The sequence below is a fragment of the Malus sylvestris genome, chromosome 12 (assembly GCF_916048215.2).
Source record: "Malus sylvestris chromosome 12, drMalSylv7.2, whole genome shotgun sequence".
NCBI classification, from domain to species: domain Eukaryota; kingdom Viridiplantae; phylum Streptophyta; class Magnoliopsida; order Rosales; family Rosaceae; genus Malus; species Malus sylvestris.
Window position 1 is genome coordinate 1503307 of NC_062271.1, and position 17920 is coordinate 1521226.

Consider the following 17920-nt stretch of genomic DNA (forward strand, 5'->3'; position numbering starts at 1 on the left):
AATATTGACTTATAGTGGAACTGAATACAATTTCATAAATAAGGTAATGCACTCAATCCACACTCGATTCAATTTTTCATGTCGATAAGGACTTGCATGGAATCAGTTCCTTCATAACGTCCTAATATGATAATGCATTGTCATGTGAACCAAAAATTACAAAAAATAAGTGGTGCAAATCTCATGAGATTGTTTGATAACAAAACATAGGTTGTTGCAAAACTCCAAACATCACTTCCCCAAAGATCAGTAAAAGGAGAGAACTTATGAAAGGTACCCCGACGCTCAAGTCAGTATTTGTATAAATATCTTTTCAAGATCTTATTAGTACATTGCTGATGTGGGTTTCAAGGCATCAAATTCCCAAAATTCCAATCTCAGTGTAAGTAATGATCATTAAATGGTGCTTCGTTGAAGGCTACATTCACTTTTTAACCAAGAGTGTAGAAAAGGAGCTGTAAAACCAAATCCTAAAATCTACTGCTCATCGTACAGCTACTTTTGTGTTGCCATTTGCAACATCTTTGCTGTCGTGCGGTTGTCCTTGTACCTTCTCATCGGCAACCTCCACGTTCGATGAAGCTGCTTTGTCGCACGACGAGCAACCGCCTTCATCAGAGGCCTCGGAACATTGGTCAGAAGACAACTCCGACCGCTGCAACTCAGACATGATTGATGGTGAGTAAGCTGACGAACAGCCAGAGTCAACGAAACTAGACATTTTCTTGTCATCTTCTCGCATTCTTTGTCCGTAAGCTTCATAGTCAAAACCACCTGAACTTCTTCCACCAAATGCAGATTCCAACTTGTCCATGTTGAAAAGATCTTCCATTACCTTCTTGCTCTGCGGGTTGTCCGAGTACACAAACTTCACCTTCTTGTGTGTTTTCTGCTCAAGAAATGGTTTTACCATCTGCAATTCAAAGAAAGTTTCACCAGATTTTTCAGACGAGCATTGCTGTCAGTTTTGTTGGATTTGTGACCAAGTGGACAACAAACCAAAATACCTTTCGGCTAATAAAATAGAATAAGGAAAAGGGGGACATTATTATGATGTCTAGCCCCTGATTTGTGGCTTTTACAAAGGCAAAGAATATGTGGCAATTATGGTTTTGTTCCTTTTGTTTATTATATGTTTTTGGTTATGCCTTTGGTGAAGTGAGGAGTGGCAGATGAGAGAAACCAGGGAGAGCATTCGGCTCTCCCATTTGAATATGAGATGCTCCTTCCCACCATTTGTAATAATCCCATTTTGTTAGAAATCACTCAATCAAAGATGTTGCTGCTACATGTTGTGTAGCTTTTGGGAGAGAATGATTTTGATATGTGTTTCTTCTTCTCCATTTGTTTCTTTGTGAGAGTGAGAGCTATTGGGTGTATGTGGGATATTGGTTTTGAGAGTTAAAACTCTATTTGTAATCTCCATTTTGATATTAGTGGAATTTCCTCGCCGTCTCAGAACTGGACGTAGGCTTACGCCGAACCAGTATAAATCCTTGTGTCATTTGGATTATTTGTCTTATCATATTTTACCGTTGTTGCTTATTGGTTTCATATTTGACGCTTCCGCACAACAAGTTTTTACCCGAAGGACACAAGGGGAAGTATATGAGTATTTAGAATCGACGTAAACTGCTTAAACCGCAAAACTGGTGACTAACGACAGATAATTCTAACAAACCAATGGTAGCTTCTGTGAAGCCAAGAGAAGCCTTACATGCCATAAAACAGTAAGCAAGATTTTCGTTTTTAAAAACCTTGTTTGAGTTGTTTATTTTTGTAGAAGATTTATACGTTTAATTTAGAGTTTTTCACATACAAAACCTTGACAACATTAGAGTCTGCCGGCAGGTAAATCTGGTTACAGAAACTAGTTCCGTGGCCAGATTATCGTCGCCCTGGTTTTTCTCTGTAGTTTTCTATCTTTCCGTTCTTGTTCTTCGCCATCTTATAACCCCCCGTATCTACTCCCTAGTCCCAGAAAATCCATAACGAAACCCTGACCTATTATTGTCTTCATACCATATTTCTTTGCTCCATTGATTCACTTAATCATAACATTCTGGTTTCGATCATTCCCACATTGAGATCAAGAAAACGTTAATCATGAAGCTCTTGCCTACATTCCAAGTTTCCAACATAACTCAATACACTAACCCTAATATCAAATGCAATGAGTAATATCATAAAAATTGAAGAATAATTAGGTTTAGACAAGAAAACAAGAACAAATGCAGATAGATGCGTAATAACATACCGTCCAAAAGGACTCAAATACTTTTGGTGGATTATAGAGGATGCCAATTCCCAATCTCTCAGGGTAATGATTTTGCAGGATCTTTGCTGTTTCCCTAGTCGCCTTCAACGATATGCTTGATGTGTTCCACTGTTGAAAATCGATTAGCCACGCCATCTGTTCCTGATCTGAACTCATATTCAGAATGGCATTCTCCATGCAGTATACCAAATACATGATCTGCTTGTTTACTGCATTCGTGTTCTGACACGACGAAAGAATTTCACAATCAAGCAGAAAAAATGGTAACAACTTCTAACATTAACGTTGACGCTTTTCGTGCGATTTAACTACCTGAAAACCAGGCCTCAGGATAAGAACTGTCCTTCCAAACTTGTCATAGTAATTGGCTCTGTACATTTTTCCTGTCTCCGCTTCTTGAGCAATGTCTTCCTACATAAGATAAAAATAAACCACTTTCAAATGGGAGTATTCCAGAAGCATAAACGACTTCATAACTCGATCGGATCATGAAGCTTTGAAAAATAGACGGTTTAGCTCTTTGAACTACAAATAACATGCAGCTTAAGGAGAGGGAACCATAATTTTTCTAAGATCCGAACGGTCTATTTTCTAAAGGAAACACTACATTCGTCTATTAATTTGGATATTTTTTGTTGTTGGCAAGAATGGTTTATGCGTCAAAGCTTTAAAAAATAGACGGTTTAGATCTTTGAAACATACAGGCGCATTGCTTACCCATTGGATCTTCTCGGGCTTGAACTCCGACCTCCATTTTATGGTTTCTTTCAGCATCTTGCCTGCCTTCTTCGTATTCCAGTTCCGCGCTCGTAGGTACCTTGATATTGAATCTTCTGAACAAATGGCTGGCAGCCTATCCGCAATAGGACCCATCATCTTCCTCACCTCATAAATCTGAAGAGCACAAGGGCCAAATTATTTCCTATGAAAAAAGGTTCCAAAATAAACAAAAAAATATATAGAACTTTACTGCATCAAAGTTCCCATTCACTGCTACAACGAAAGGACGACTCAAATTCACCGTTAAGTCAGCTTATAATCCCATTTGGTTGATGAGTAAAGGGAGATTGCTTTCTAATGAGCAGCGAGTTAGAAGACAAATAACTTCTGATTCTTCTAGTATGACTTGTTGTGGACCAATTGAATCCGTTGCTCATCAAAAGCACTTTCACAATGATTGCTTTTGGATCATATAAAAAATCTGCTTGTTTCTCCATTTCCAAATATACCAATTCTAGTCGAATTGGGGCTGGTGGCGTACTAAGAGATCATAAGGACAAATTCTTGCCCGTAAATTTGATTCAATTCACACCTCCTTAATTGTCTCATCATTAATCTGCAGCCATGCATAATTTCTAAGCTAAAAGTCTTTCGTACACAGCTTTACTCTTGCTTTGCAAAGAGACTGTTTTCACGACTCAAACATGTGACCTTTGGATCACAAAGGAGCAACATTTTTGTTGCACCAAGGCTTGTCCTAAACCCTACACCATTACAACGAAACAAAAAGAAAATGCTTTACGCACATTTTTTTCTTTCTGCACACCCTTGTTTATTTCTACCTCTTGATATTCCTTTAATTCTCGTTTCAGTCAAAATATCATACATAAACAGGAGTGCGAAAATCAATTCTTACTAAACAAAATCTTATAACTTCATCTATACCTTGGCCAGCTGCTCTTCATGGGACAATGCTTTATCTGTTGTGCTTTCCCGCTTTTTGAATGACATCTTTTAAAAAAATGCAATGAAACTAAATTTTTTTAACACAATCGATCACCAAAAATCAACTGCAAAATTCAAAAGAAAATAAGAAAAATTATATAAAATTTTAAAGAAAAAAGAAAAGCAATGAGGAGGATAAATTAATCTACAATATTGTAAGTAAATCTATATATAAATTGAAACAGAAAAAAAAAATTAATACCTGTTTTTCCATGCAAATGCAGAGCCAGAGCTTCGTAGCTCATTACAAATATCGAAACCAATATCCATTTAAAATTTCCCACATCTGAAAATTCCTATCACCCTTTTTTTTTCTTGTTTAAATTAATAATAATATTATTATTTATAGAATGATGGAAAAGTAACAGATTTCAGATTCGATAAATAAGGAAAGAAAAACCAATAACAATGTAACAGCATTAGCAACGGTTGTGGAAGAAATTTATTAGTGTGCTGGAAACATGGTTCCGTACCTTAAATTTCATAATACAATTAATTGTAAATATTTTTTTTTTCAAATTTTCAACTAATTATATTGTAAAACTTATGTACCAGATTGAATCGTGTTTCTGTCAAATTAAAAAATCGTTTCATGTTGTAGCTTTGAATTGGCATTCCTTACTTTCCAATTTTATTTTTTATCAAATTTTTTTTTCTGTTTATATTTCTAAGGAATTATTTTGGCCTGAATTATTATAAATTGACCGGCAGGTGAGAGGAGAGGTGAGTGCGTGGACGAATTGGAGGCGACCGTTTGGGATTGATGGTGGTGGAAGGAGAGCAGAGGTTAGGACCGTCTGGCCAAGCTTTGGAGCTTTTTACGGGAACAAGTGGCCACATTTTGATAACCCAAGACTCTGTGAATGACCTCATAATTACAGAAATAACTTATACGTAACGAAATTTCAAATTGAATGTCAGTTTTGCAATGTTACGTGGATAAGTTAAAACATGTGACAGTATAGATTTGAAATATAGTTATATTCACCTAGGTTATCCATCAGCCAACTACTACTTGGTCCAAACCCAATATTGTTTGTACAGCCCGGTAGGTGTGAATTTTATGCTAAAGGCCTTGGAGTTATTAGCAGTGAGTCATTCATTTATGATTTATATATTTATTTTGATCTATAAAGTTTCGCGTAAGGGGTTTAAAAATTCTCAACAGAACTGAAAATGGTAAGTGAATGCACATAATAGGATGTGGGTTGGGCTGGAGAGCAACTTGTAGAGCATGGATATACCGGCACAATGACATCTTGTGATCTTGTGTACAAGTCCTCTGATATGGTTGGCGAAAGGTGGATCTTTGCTGTGAGTTGACGTCAGCATCGACCTCATATTTACATAAAGAACTTATATGCAACTGGAATGAAATGTCAAAATGAATATCAAACTTGGAATACAGTCAATTCACGTAGGCTATCCAGCAGCCAACTACTAATGGTCCAACAACTGACATTGTTCCCAACTGAATTGCTTGTATAGCCCAATAAACGTGTGAATTTATGCTAAAAGTCGGTGTTATTAATACTGGATCATTCATTTATATATTTATTTTGATCTATCAAGTTTCCGATGTAGGGTTTAAAAATTCTCCGACACAACTGAAAATGCCAGGTGAAATCACATAATAGGATGTGGGCTATGGCTAGAGAGCAACTTGTATGGCATAGATACACCAACTAGGGATAGGCAACGGTTATGACGAGCGGGTAATCACGGTTATTTATCTATAACCGTTTATTCTCGTACCTGCATAATCGTTTACCCGTTAGGTAATTGTCTAAACGGTTATACCCATACCCATAACCGTTTATAAATGGTTAACCATACCGATAACCGTGTACCCATTTAACCGTAACCGTTTAATACTCGTTTACCCATTTATCATTTTTAAACCCGTTTATCCTTTCATTTTTACCATTTACTCCTTTTTCACCCGTCTATGTGTTTTTAACAATTTGAAAATTAAAAAAGAAAAATTTGTCATAATTTTCTATTAAACACCGTTATAGGGTGCATTCATCATACATTTCCGTATTTTAACTTTTTAGGTCATTATACCATTCCAATAATTGAAATAATATTTTACAGATGATATTTTTAATTGTTAGCAATGAAGGTAATATAAAATTTAAAGTGGTTAAGGAAAGTTATGTTATATTAGCTATAGAAATCATGCATTGTAGTCAATAGCATTGATCTAAGTTCTGTCCGATAGAGAACATGGTTTGAGTTAATTTTACATATATAAAATAAATGGGTAAATGGTTACCCGTTTATAACCGTAGTTAATACCCATAACCGTCCATTTAAATTTCCCAGGTAAACGGTTATACCCATAACCGTAACCATGAAATTTAAATGGACGGGTAACCGCGGTTACCTATAACCGATGGGTATTTGCCCATCCCTATCACCAACACACCAACACCCCGTGCCATACAAGTACTCTCCTGTGGCTGGCGAAAGGTGGGTCGCCGTCGTGAGCTGACCTGAGTGTTGATGGCGATGGTGTTGGACGGTTGTCTGGTGGGTGGATAGGGGGCCTAGGGGCAGTTATGGGGTATTTTGCTACTACAATACATGAACCCAGAATAAGCTAATTCTTGTTTTGTTGCAAGAGACGGATATGATCGATAAAATACTGATTACAAAGAAGTTTGTCAATTAGTGGTGCTAAACCCTAAACCCTAAACCCGAAACCGAAACCCTGCATCCAGGCTAGCTGCTAAACTCTAGTTGATCATATGGCTTCTAATCAACCAAGCAAATAAATCACAAATTCTCATTACTTGTACGCATAGATACTAACCCGGAGCTAAATTAAACTATTTTGGAACGGGAGTCTGGGCTAACTGTTGAAGCTGATGAACAATGTGTGACATCCTCGGGCGCATTGATGGGACATGCTGTGTACAAGCATAAACGAGGTCCACCACCTTTTGAATCACACCAGCCTCCGGAATCCCAGAAGAAGAAGCGGTTATATGAGGATCCAGGAGGTCCGGGTAGCGATGAGCCTGAACCAGAGGTGTTGCCCACTCAAAAATGCTCTGCCAACCCACAGAATCAACGGCCTGTGCAGGTCTACGTCCACTGACAATTTCAAGCAGCAGCACACCAAAACTATAAACATCACTCTTTGTCGTAAGTTCATTTCTGTAGACAAATTCTGGAGCAAGGTATCCGTATGTGCCACCAGCCATCACGGTCCTCTCATGGATCACTTCATATGGGACAAACTTTGACAGACCAACCCCCATTAGATGTGCTCCGAAATCTTCATCAAGCAGTACATTACTGGCACGGATATCACGATGCACGACATGTGGCTTCACCTTGTCATGCAAGAACCTGTTTTGACATATGAACAGGTGAACCACCAGTTAAACATGATTCATTCTGCAACATTCAAATCCTTCGCATTGCAGTCGAAGGTAGAAAGATGAAATAAGGGTCGACACTTTTCACCGAAACAAGAAACAGAAATGAAGATTGACAATGATGGCATGACCACCAACACTAAAGGCCAACAATTGAGCAAGCAAGGGAAAGCTATATCATAAATAAATGCATGGAAAACGTCCAAGCTAAGACTAATGTACGATACTGATAGCAGTCATGGGAAAGCCATATCAGAAACCATGATAGTGAGATCTCGGAGACATGATAACTATCATGATCATAAGAATGCCGTGAAATAGATGCAAACAGAGAAAAGATCTAAGTGAACAACCAGTCTCAGATTTTAGATCTTTGTTTGACCTAAGACTAAAACGAAAAGTGATGTTTAACTTACGCAATTCCTTGAGCAAGAGTTGTGGCAATTTTCATTCTCACGGCCCAATCTAAGCTCCGACCACCCCTAGGTATGTGGTGCAGCCATTTATCCAAAGGTCCATTAACTATGAACTCATAAACTATGTAGCGATCACCATGATCATAACAGCAGCCTTTCACAGCCACCAAATTTGGGTGGTGAAGCCTTGAAACCCTTCCAATTTCAGAGTAGAACTCCTTTTTCCTTTGAAAACTAGATCTCTTCAACCTCTTAACAGCAACCCTTGAGCCATCAGGAAGAAGTCCACTATACGTGCCTCCTGTCTTGGCATCTCCCAGAAGACGGTTTCCTTCACTAAAGTTCTTTGTAATTGACCTTAGTTCCTCTTTCATGAAGACTTTCCATGACGGAGGGACTAATGCAGTTTCTGCTGGATTAGATAGTTTGCGGGAACGTCTGCGCTTCTTGCTCCGCTTGTATGCAAGAAGCCAAATGACTACAGCTAATGTTGTGAAGAGAATCAACCCACTTACTACTCCAAGGATAATAAGATATTCTCTGTGGCAATGCATGTGGTAACATCTGTTCCCTGAAAGAAACAGGAGCAAAATTAAATTAGCTGGACAGAAAATGCAAGATTGGAGTTCGTAATGACTTGTATTTGACCAAAGATTACAATATATACCTAAATCAACCATGCATATAAAATCACGAGACGTATTGCATCTTTCAGCCGAGAGAGATGTGGATCTATTAGTCACCAATATGCATACATCGACAGAACTATTGGTGTGGCAAGAGATGTTACTGCAAATGGATTGAAGAGGTTCCCCAGGAAAGAAAGACCAATTCCAATACGAAGTATTATCAAACCATTTCCAACCAAGACCAATGGTAGAGTTGACACCTCTTCCTCCAACCCAGCAGCCACTGGTTTCAGCACACAGATTTCGAGCAAACGTAAGTTCTTGAGATGTTTTGAATGCTGCTAAGTTGCCATTATAACTTTTACAATGGGTTTCTGACTCGTTCCATGGTTGGGGGCTTCTCATATAACCAAAGCACTTCCTCCTATTAGGTCCAAGAATCCAACCAGTAGGGCATGGTTCTGTTTCCAAAAGATTAAAACTATTGAACATCATAGCTTGCTTATAAAGCAATATAGATTATAAAGCGATATAGACTATAATGCAATCAAAATTAACAAGAACACCCTTCCGCATTTGACACAACGGAACATTATCAACATGCTCTTTACCAGCATACTGTCGAATAGAATGCACACTAATGCAGCTTATAAGCGAACAACATATTCAACACCTTTAATTTCAGTGGTATAACAGTACACTGATGATTTTAGGAGCATTAAGATTATTTGTTTCTAGAGACAAATTACATGCATCTTCTTGTGCCTTGCATAGCTCGGCTCATTTTTTTCCATCATATGTAACCAATCAATCAAGAATAGCATATTTTATGCATCTCAGACCTCAGCAGTCACAGTTCCAATTGTTCTACATACGTAACAAAAAATTGAATGCCTTGTTATAACTCTTAAACTCCATCACCTAAATGCATCGTCAGAGGTTCGAGAGAAGCATTTTTACTTTCAACGGTGAAAAAAGTGTTGTAAAATTTAATAATAATTTTATTATATTAAATTTATTAATTGAATGGAAATTAGAAATGGAGCTTTTTGGTAGAAAGATGTTTCTACTCATATGAAGAGTTGCAACCTTTGACTCTTCATGAATAGTCACATGCTTTCCAAAGAGGTATCTCACATTGTATAAATAGGGAAGCCCCTTATAATCACAAAATAACTTTTCATTGTTTTACATAATCATAAATATAGTGCACTAAATATTAGAGTCTCATTGAGTTCATATGAGAGTTTTCAACACAATCGTGATTCATGGAGCCTTGTGATTTGGAGTGCTACTATTACAAGGACGGGGTCGTTGTATCTTGGAAGACATGCGTCGATCAACCATGAGCACCGTAGTGGGGCGTAAACTTGTCTTGAAGGACAAAGTGTCCAACACTTGCCTCGATCGTATTTTCTAGGTTTTTCTAATCCATTATATCATGTTCATTTAATATTGGTTACTCATGTGCATGCATTATTATTGTGATATATAATTGCATGAATTATTTCTTGATTTTCTATGTAATTTATTATAGCAATTAGACCCTAATTTTTCCAACAAAAAACACTTCATACCATCCTTCCAAAGGTACCACAATATACACTAAAAGGAAGGCTTTTTGGTCAACTCTTGTCTACAATCTACTCAAAATACCCATTTCCGCAAAGCGAAAAAAAGAATTTCTATAAACAATTAGGATTTCAAAAGTAAAATTTAGAACTTGAGCTGAAAAGGGTTACTCACACCTTTACTTTCTTCAGTTCCAGAAGCAACCAAATGCCTGCGAATCGACTCCTTATACACCTAAACAATGAGAGTGTAGCTTCAATAAGTGAATCCACAATTCAAAACATCTTAACAGATCAAATTAAATAGAAAAAAAAAATTTACAAAATTGAAAGAAAATTGAAGTACATTGAGCATCATACTTTCTTACTTACCCTATGTGAATCGCATGCACCCAGCAGAATGCAAACAATCAGAGGCGCAACCAATTGCACAGCAATCGGATTCCCTTCCATCAAACCCATTTCATAAACCCTAGAAAAAATGGTAAGTAGGTAAAATTTGAGGCCTTTCACTTCAGATCGTCGCCCCAACGCAGCAGCAAGGAAGCTGTAGGCAAGTCACTTGTAGGCAAAATTTTACTTTTGGAAAAACTGAGGGCTGGATGGTTAAAATTAAGAATTTATTTACCCGCAGTTACATTTACTCGCATTTCATTCAATTTAGAGTAAACAGGCCAAACACCCTGCACATGTACTTTGACTTTTGATGTCTCGCTTTTAACTTTTCTTTTGGAAAAATCATTTTTTAGTCAATTTGATGGAAATTTGGTTGATAGTACGCAGACATTTGGAAATTTGGAGTTTTGTAGTCAATTTGATGGAATTTTTTAGTCAATTTGATGGAAATTTCCGAACCCCTTCCACCAAATTTATTTAATCACTTAATCTGGATTTTTAAAATTTAATCCAACGATTAAAGTTATTATTGCTTTTAAAGAAACTTCTTATTTGTAACCGTTAGATCAAATTTTAAGAGTCTAAATTAATTAATTGGGTGAATTTGGTGGAAGAAATCCGAAAATAATCCCTTTTCAATTTGGATGATTGCACGTAGACTTAGGGGTGTATTCAATTGAGATTTTGAGGGATTTTAATTCTTTTAATGAATATAGGAGTATTAAATCATGATTTTAAGTGATTCTATGAAATTCAAGATATATTCAATTAAAATTTTAAGATAATTTATTAAAATCCTTAGAAATCCGGGTGTATTCAATTAGGATTTTAAAGAAGTTTATAACATTTCAGGTGTATTCAATTAGAAATTGATTTTAAAGAATTTAAGAAAATTAGAGAATTAGAGAGATTTTATAATATATTTTAAGTATCCATAAATTTTATATCTCCACAAGAAATTTTGAGGGAATTGTGAAATCTTTACAAATCAATTAAACTCTATAAAAATCCACGAATTTATAAATCTATTAAAATCTCTCAAATTCTCAATTAAATTCCTCATTAATTTTAAAAAGCCGCCGGCCGTTTTTTTTTTTTTTTTGAGAGAATTACAAAGCCGTTGTTTTACGACTCTGAATCATGATTTTTTTTATTATAAAAAATCAACTTTTTCGTTAAAATAAGGTTCACTCTACTAAAAAATTCAACATTTTCTTCGAAATTTTTGTTGTGAGGTTTTTAAGAATTTGTGAATTATAACTGTCGTGATCAAATTTTGTTAGGCACTATAAAAAATTTAAAATAATTTATAATAAACGTACACAATTCATGGATGTCCGTAATCATCGCAAAGAATACCAGAATTCCTAAAAAAAATGAAACTAGAGAAAAAAAATACAGGAGTAGGTAGGTGAGACAGAAATTGGTAGGTGAAGTGTAGTAAATTGACCCCAAAAGAAAAGTTGGAGCAGGAATAACTCACAAATTAAAAGTAGAAGAAGGAGAAGGAGAGAGAGAGAGAGAGTAGGGAGAGAGAAATGGAAGGAATATACGGAGCAGTGATGGAGGAGATATGGCGGTACACGGGGCTGTCACCGACGGCCTTCTTCACAATCGCCGGGATGATGGTCGTGGTTTACAGAATAGTCACTGGCATGTTTGTGGATCCCGAAGACTTCAACCAGCCTCCGGTGGCGGCCACCATCAACACCGTCGATCCTATTTCCAAATCCAATTTTGTGAATAAATACTTCAATTCCACGGGGGCGGCCAGAGGCTCGTCGGTACAAATGGGAGACATGACGGAGGAGCAGCTGAGAGAGTACGGCGGGTCTGACCCCAACAAGCCGCTGCTTATTGCCATCAGAGCTCAGATCTACGACGTCTCTTCCTCCAGGTACTTTTCCTGCTTCTTTTCCCTTCTTTGATTTTCCCATAATTGAAATTTTCAAGAAAAAAAATATTGCTATTCAAACTCCATTTGTACTTTTTTTTGTTAATTTTTGTCCATTATGACTTGGAGATGTTAAACCATGTAATTAAATTGAAGTGAATTTTAACGAAAAACTTACAATTTATTTAACAAAAAATTATATTTTTACACTAAAAAGTCAAATTTACTAATATTCATTTTCCTTTTATTTTGTCCTTATCATTAAAACTCAAAAACTCAAAGTTTTCAAATCATTTTCATTAATTTTCTTTAAATTTAAAGATAGGAGTAAGTTTTAACTGATATGTCAATCATGAATTGACATATAAGTTTTTATATGTCAAATTTTACATATAAGAAAAAGTGATGTCAAATAATTTTTAATTTGGGATGTGTTATCTATACACTTCATTTTACTTCTCACATGCCTCTTAATAATTTATGTACGTTGATCTTCTTCAAATTATCTTATATAACGGTTGAAAATTAAAAATATATGTGAGAAGTAAAATTGGGATGTGAATATTACACCTCTTTAATTATTTTTTATGTGAATTTTATTAATGCATTAATTATATATCTTAAAACTTTATTTTATTTGATTTCTTTTTAAAATGGATCATACAAATATTATTTAAAACAAAAAAAAAACATATCGGTTGAAAAAAAGAAAAAAATCTGACATTATCACGTTAACCATCAAATTAACATTTGACATTTATCTTTTGACATATCATTTAGGGATGCTTTAATGTTCTTCAACACGTTCAATTTGACGATTGAAAATTGAGACTTGAGAAAAAAAAATTGAGTGGGTACATAACACCACCCAAAAAAAATAAAAACAAAATAGTTATCGAACCTTTTTTTAGTAAAGTATGCAACTATACATATGTTACTATTATGCTGGTGACAACATGTGCTTAATTTTGATGAAACTTCTTAACAGAATTAAAGTCAATGGCCAATGCTATGCATGTTGTCAACAGAAAGTGATTTTTAAGAGAGATTTTTTAGTGTCGGCAGCACGACTTGGTATACCAAGTATAATAATGCAATTGGTATACTCGCTTGATGTCCAATTAATTGTTTTACGACACTTGTTGTATAATCCAATTAATTATTTTATGACACTTATTGTATCGGACCATATTCCCGACTCATCGAAGGATTTCTCAATTTGTATACTCGCTTGATGTCCTCTGCGCTCCTCATTTTGTTTATATTGATTCTGCTTTGATTGACTCGAATTCTACGACGAAGGAAAGGGAAGGAGTGCACAAGGATAAAACGAAACGTGAAAATCACTTTCCTTTGTCAAACTCGGACAAATTTTATGGACTTCAAATTTGAGTTTCTAAAACGACAATTTGTTCAAAATTTAGCGGCCAAATTGGTTGCTCAAATTTCGGTGCAAATTAAAATCATAATTTGATGCATCTTACAATACAACATGCAATGCAGGAACTTCTACGGACCAGGTGGACCGTACGCCATGTTTGCTGGAAGGGAAGTTAGCAGAGCGCTGGCTCTTCTGTCTTTTAAACCCCAAGACATAAACGGCAACCTCGAAGGTCTCGGCCCTGATGAACTTGGCATATTACAGGACTGGGAAGAGAAGTTCATCGAAAAATATGACAAGGTCGGGCGGCTTGTAACAGAGCTGAGGATGAATTCTGATGAGTAAACCGGGGACGGTGGAGATGAAGCTCAACCGGAGGCAAATGGACAGGCACAACAGAACCAACCTTATGCAGTGGTCGTTGATACTTGTTGGATTATGTCCCGTTGAATCCCCAACATTGGGATGATGGATTGCTAGGGTTTCCTTCTTTTCCTAATCCTGTATGTGCATAGTATATGTATCACTTGTTAGTTATACGATGCAGCAAAATGTCACCGAGAAATTATTGTAGTCGATGTTTACAGTGGAAATTCATGTTAGCGGTTATAGTTGCCATGATGTTTCCGGCAATCAAGTTAGGGTTTAGTTTATGAAATATGGAGTTTAACAGAATGTATTGAGGCCTTGCCTCCAAATAAAAGACAACATAATGGACGCTTTCTTTTGTACAAACACAAGACATGGAACTTTCACGTTAATCAAGCCAAACGAATAAACGTAAGGTAGAAGACATGTACCTGATAGCGCACCCATTGCCTATATAGACGTCAAAATATTACTGGTTATGTCCGTCAAACTTTGGCTCATTCCGCTGACTAACTTCACTTCCAGTATTGTTCAGGCATCAATTGTTGAACGAAGGCACTGCAGTAGAAGAATCTGATGGCAATTCCCTGGGCCCTGTTGGCTTGTGCATGTAAACTCCACAATTCCTGCAATTCCAGAACTATCACAGATAGAATTTATCTAAACTAAGAATCACTTCAACTGTTGGTCATATGTTCTATCAATTTAATTTGTCTCCGCATTTGACAGTTTTCCGCCTTCACTCAATAAACTACAATTATCATCCACCTCCGCCATCTTTCAACTTCGGCTAAAATTCCCAAGCGTACAGAGTTTCCCCTCTCTATCTATATCACTGATCCACCAATCCTCACACAATTGTAATAACTTAACAAGCTACAACCAAATAAAAATGGGTACAAGCTAAAGATAAAACGGGAGGCAATTCAACAGCGAAGAGTAAAAATGAAAATAGGAGACAACATATCAAGCATAGATAGATCACACAACCGCCTTAAAAGTTACACACTTGATCATCAGAAACTAACAAGAACTTTGGTTTTATCTGTACTAGTAGAAAAGCACTTTGGTTTGTGCATACAAAGATACATCAGTAAAAAATTTCTATATACGATACAGAACCGCCATTGAAGCGTTCCAATAATTGTAATCTATCTACACAAACAAAGTACGTAATAGTTGAGAGGAACAAACAATAATGAATCAAGCATAGATAGATTATACAAATACTTTGAATGAGACATACTTTGTCCTCAAAAACTGGTAAGAACTTTGATTTTATTTGCACGTAACTGTGGTGATTTGAGCAGGAGGACATGTAAGTACAATTAGCAAAAGGTTAGCTAGGGACTTTGGTGGCTGGCTCCGACTGCTTCTCTGTATGTACTTTGGCTTTTCGAATGGATCTCATGGCTTCTTCAAATGATTTCTGAATGAAAAGGAAAAGCATGTCAGTGACACAATGTTGGAAAGATTCATTCGAAGTTATACAACCATCACAGGACATTCCTCAATGAAGAAAGAAGGGATTTAGAATTCACCTTCCCACAGACATCTCTGGTCTCACCAAGACGAGGTCTAAAATCAAATCAGCCTAAAGTAGCTCAAACATGTCACTAAAAAAGGAGTCCTTCGATGCTTGACTGGAGCTCATATTAGAAAATTATATTCGTGCGTATCTCTAGTTTTACTTTTGGCATTTGTATTTTACATTACACAACAGTACATAAAAAGCACTCTAAATGACAATAATCAAACTTTCTTCAGTTTCTAGGAAGGAATCACATAGCTTTGCCCGAAGAAATCATCTAATAATTCCAAATATTTACAGCCTTAAGATAAATTTAGGCTCAATTTCTATAAACATACAAACGACGGATCCACCCACAGGATTATATAAGCAAAAATTAGTGAAAGCGTGAACTGAGAAACAAAAGTCCAGTGTGAAGAGGGAAACTAAGGAGCAATGTACCTCATTATTATGCATCTTCCAGAAGGCATCCCAGCCCAAATTAACAACTGCCATGCCACCTAAGAAAGCCCTGCATAAAATTCATATACCAATGAACCATTTCCAAGGAGAGAATTTACCCAACATCCTACATTGATTATCCAAATTCCGAAAGGGGCACGCTAAATGTAATTCCATGTTCGCATCATCAGGTAAAATGTATGTTTTTTACAGCATCGAATTAACTAGAATCGAAAACAGCAGGCCAAGTGAGCCAACATCTAACATTGAGCTTAATCCGTGAACATAAACGGAATCGGAAAAATGCAGCTAACCCTAACTTCCATAACAAGTTAGGTAATTGCAACATGTTCGGCAATTAAGCAATTAACAGTAACTGGAAAGCAAACCCAATTCCAAATGAATGTAAAAATCAACCAAGGAAATTTACAGACAAGTGAGATGAGAGAAAGTTTATCTTACCCTGCTACGGAGACATTGAGAAGGAAAGCGCGGGTCGTGACATATCGGAGTAAATTCTCAAAGGCGGAGGAAGCTCTGTTGGCGGCTCCAGAACCGCCACCTCCTCTTCTGTAACTGTAAGTATTACTTCTACTGTATCCATAACCGTAACTGCGAGTGTAGGTATTGTAATTGCTGTGGGGGCGGCGAGAGCTCTGGAAATTGTAGTCGGCGCGCTTGCGATCGTCGGTGAGGACCTGGTAGGCCTCGGATACCTGCTTGAATCGGACGGTGGCGCTGTCTCTCTCCGCCTTGGGGGAAGCGGAATGCTTGTCTGGGTGCAGCTTCACCGCCAGCTTCCTGAACGCTTCCTTGATTTCGGCTTTGCTCGCGTTCCTCGTCAGCCCCAATACCTTGTAGTGATCCATAATTTCGTTATTTGATAGATTATCTCGATCGAACGATCGTCTATTTCGTAATTAGGGTTTCAATTTTTTGATTGGAATTGGGAATTGGGAATTGGGAATTAGGAATTGAGGAGTTAGGGTTTATCAATGCGTTTTTGTCTTGGAGAATGAAGGGTTGGGTTATTCAACGTCGTGGCATCGCCATAGCCGCTTCCCTTTCTTCAAAGTTTTGCAGTTCGCAATTGATATTTCAGCTGAAAATACTACTTTCCCCATTATACCCTGCCGAACTTAGATAAAGGTTGAATTACTCATGTGACCCCCAAAATTGTATTCAGTTTTTTTTTTTTAAGAGAACAACTGGTGTCAAGTTATGGTTATTTACACATTTTAAAGGCTGGAAAATACTCAAAGAAGCATTTCATCATTCCCTGGTCATAAGTTTGACTTCCACACCAACGGTTTCGAACCCAAGACATCCAATTTTTAATTTGAAGGAAGCCTCGCAATCCGTCATTTACTATTACACCACTGACTCGTGGTTATTGTATTCATATTTCACATTTCCTTGTCTATATCAAGTAGCAATATCAATTAAATACACCAAGTAGTTAAAATTTTAGGAAAGATCCTTCCTAATCCACCTAGTCCGGAATCCGAACTGTTGAAATTTGATCTAATAGCTACAAATAAAGAGTCTTTTTAAAAGTGATAACAACTGTAGCCGTTTGATCAAATTTCAACTGTTCGGATTCCATACTAGGTGGATTAGGTGGAAAATGATTCGGAGAGGATCTCTTTCCAAAATTTTAAAACATGATTTGGTGAAGAAAGTGAGTTATTATGCTTTGCACTCCCATGGATTGGTGTTGTAACACATTAATCCATATCTTTTCCCCTTTTTTTTCTTTCTAAAGTGACAAATTGTTAATACCATATTTCTCTGCATTCATCAAATTATTGATGATAACTGCTTTAGAATTTATCGAGTTTGCTTTTTTATCAATGGATTTCAGCTTATGCTTAACAAGTTATCGAATTCATAATGATAA

At 36.6% G+C, this 17920-nt stretch overlaps 4 protein-coding genes across 5 annotated transcripts; 1 reads left to right on the plus strand and 3 right to left on the minus strand.

The window, feature by feature from the left end:
* Positions 1-264: 264 nt before the first annotated feature.
* Positions 265-4666, minus strand: LOC126593480 (uncharacterized). Of its 2 annotated transcripts, none has more exons than XM_050259564.1 (6): positions 4206-4666; positions 3944-4009; positions 2996-3172; positions 2591-2689; positions 2258-2500; positions 265-913 (listed from the first exon to the last, which is right to left on the minus strand). In XM_050259564.1, the coding sequence occupies exons 1-6, from the start codon at positions 4215-4217 to the stop codon at positions 485-487; spliced, it is 1026 nt and encodes a 341-aa protein (XP_050115521.1). In that variant the 5' UTR covers positions 4218-4666; the 3' UTR covers positions 265-484. The 2 variants fall into 2 exon arrangements, with proteins under 2 accessions (XP_050115521.1, XP_050115522.1); XM_050259565.1 differs by having other exon boundaries at positions 3944-4068; positions 4206-4664.
* A 1938-nt stretch (positions 4667-6604) lies between these two features.
* LOC126593481 (C-type lectin receptor-like tyrosine-protein kinase At1g52310) lies at positions 6605-10666 on the minus strand. Its single transcript, XM_050259566.1, has 5 exons — positions 10381-10666; positions 10186-10243; positions 8476-8898; positions 7809-8379; positions 6605-7363 (listed from the first exon to the last, which is right to left on the minus strand). Exons 1-5 carry the CDS (start codon positions 10468-10470, stop codon positions 6838-6840), a joined length of 1668 nt encoding a protein of 555 aa, XP_050115523.1. The 5' UTR covers positions 10471-10666; the 3' UTR covers positions 6605-6837.
* A 1105-nt stretch (positions 10667-11771) lies between these two features.
* LOC126593482 (probable steroid-binding protein 3) lies at positions 11772-14354 on the plus strand. The gene is made up of 2 exons (XM_050259567.1): positions 11772-12301; positions 13802-14354. The coding sequence occupies exons 1-2, from the start codon at positions 11943-11945 to the stop codon at positions 14022-14024; spliced, it is 582 nt and encodes a 193-aa protein (XP_050115524.1). The 5' UTR covers positions 11772-11942; the 3' UTR covers positions 14025-14354.
* Positions 14355-15064: 710 nt separating this feature from the next.
* LOC126593483 (chaperone protein dnaJ 72-like) lies at positions 15065-17120 on the minus strand. The gene is made up of 3 exons (XM_050259568.1): positions 16483-17120; positions 16021-16090; positions 15065-15477 (listed from the first exon to the last, which is right to left on the minus strand). Exons 1-3 carry the CDS (start codon positions 16887-16889, stop codon positions 15388-15390), a joined length of 567 nt encoding a protein of 188 aa, XP_050115525.1. The 5' UTR covers positions 16890-17120; the 3' UTR covers positions 15065-15387.
* Positions 17121-17920: the final 800 nt, after the last annotated feature.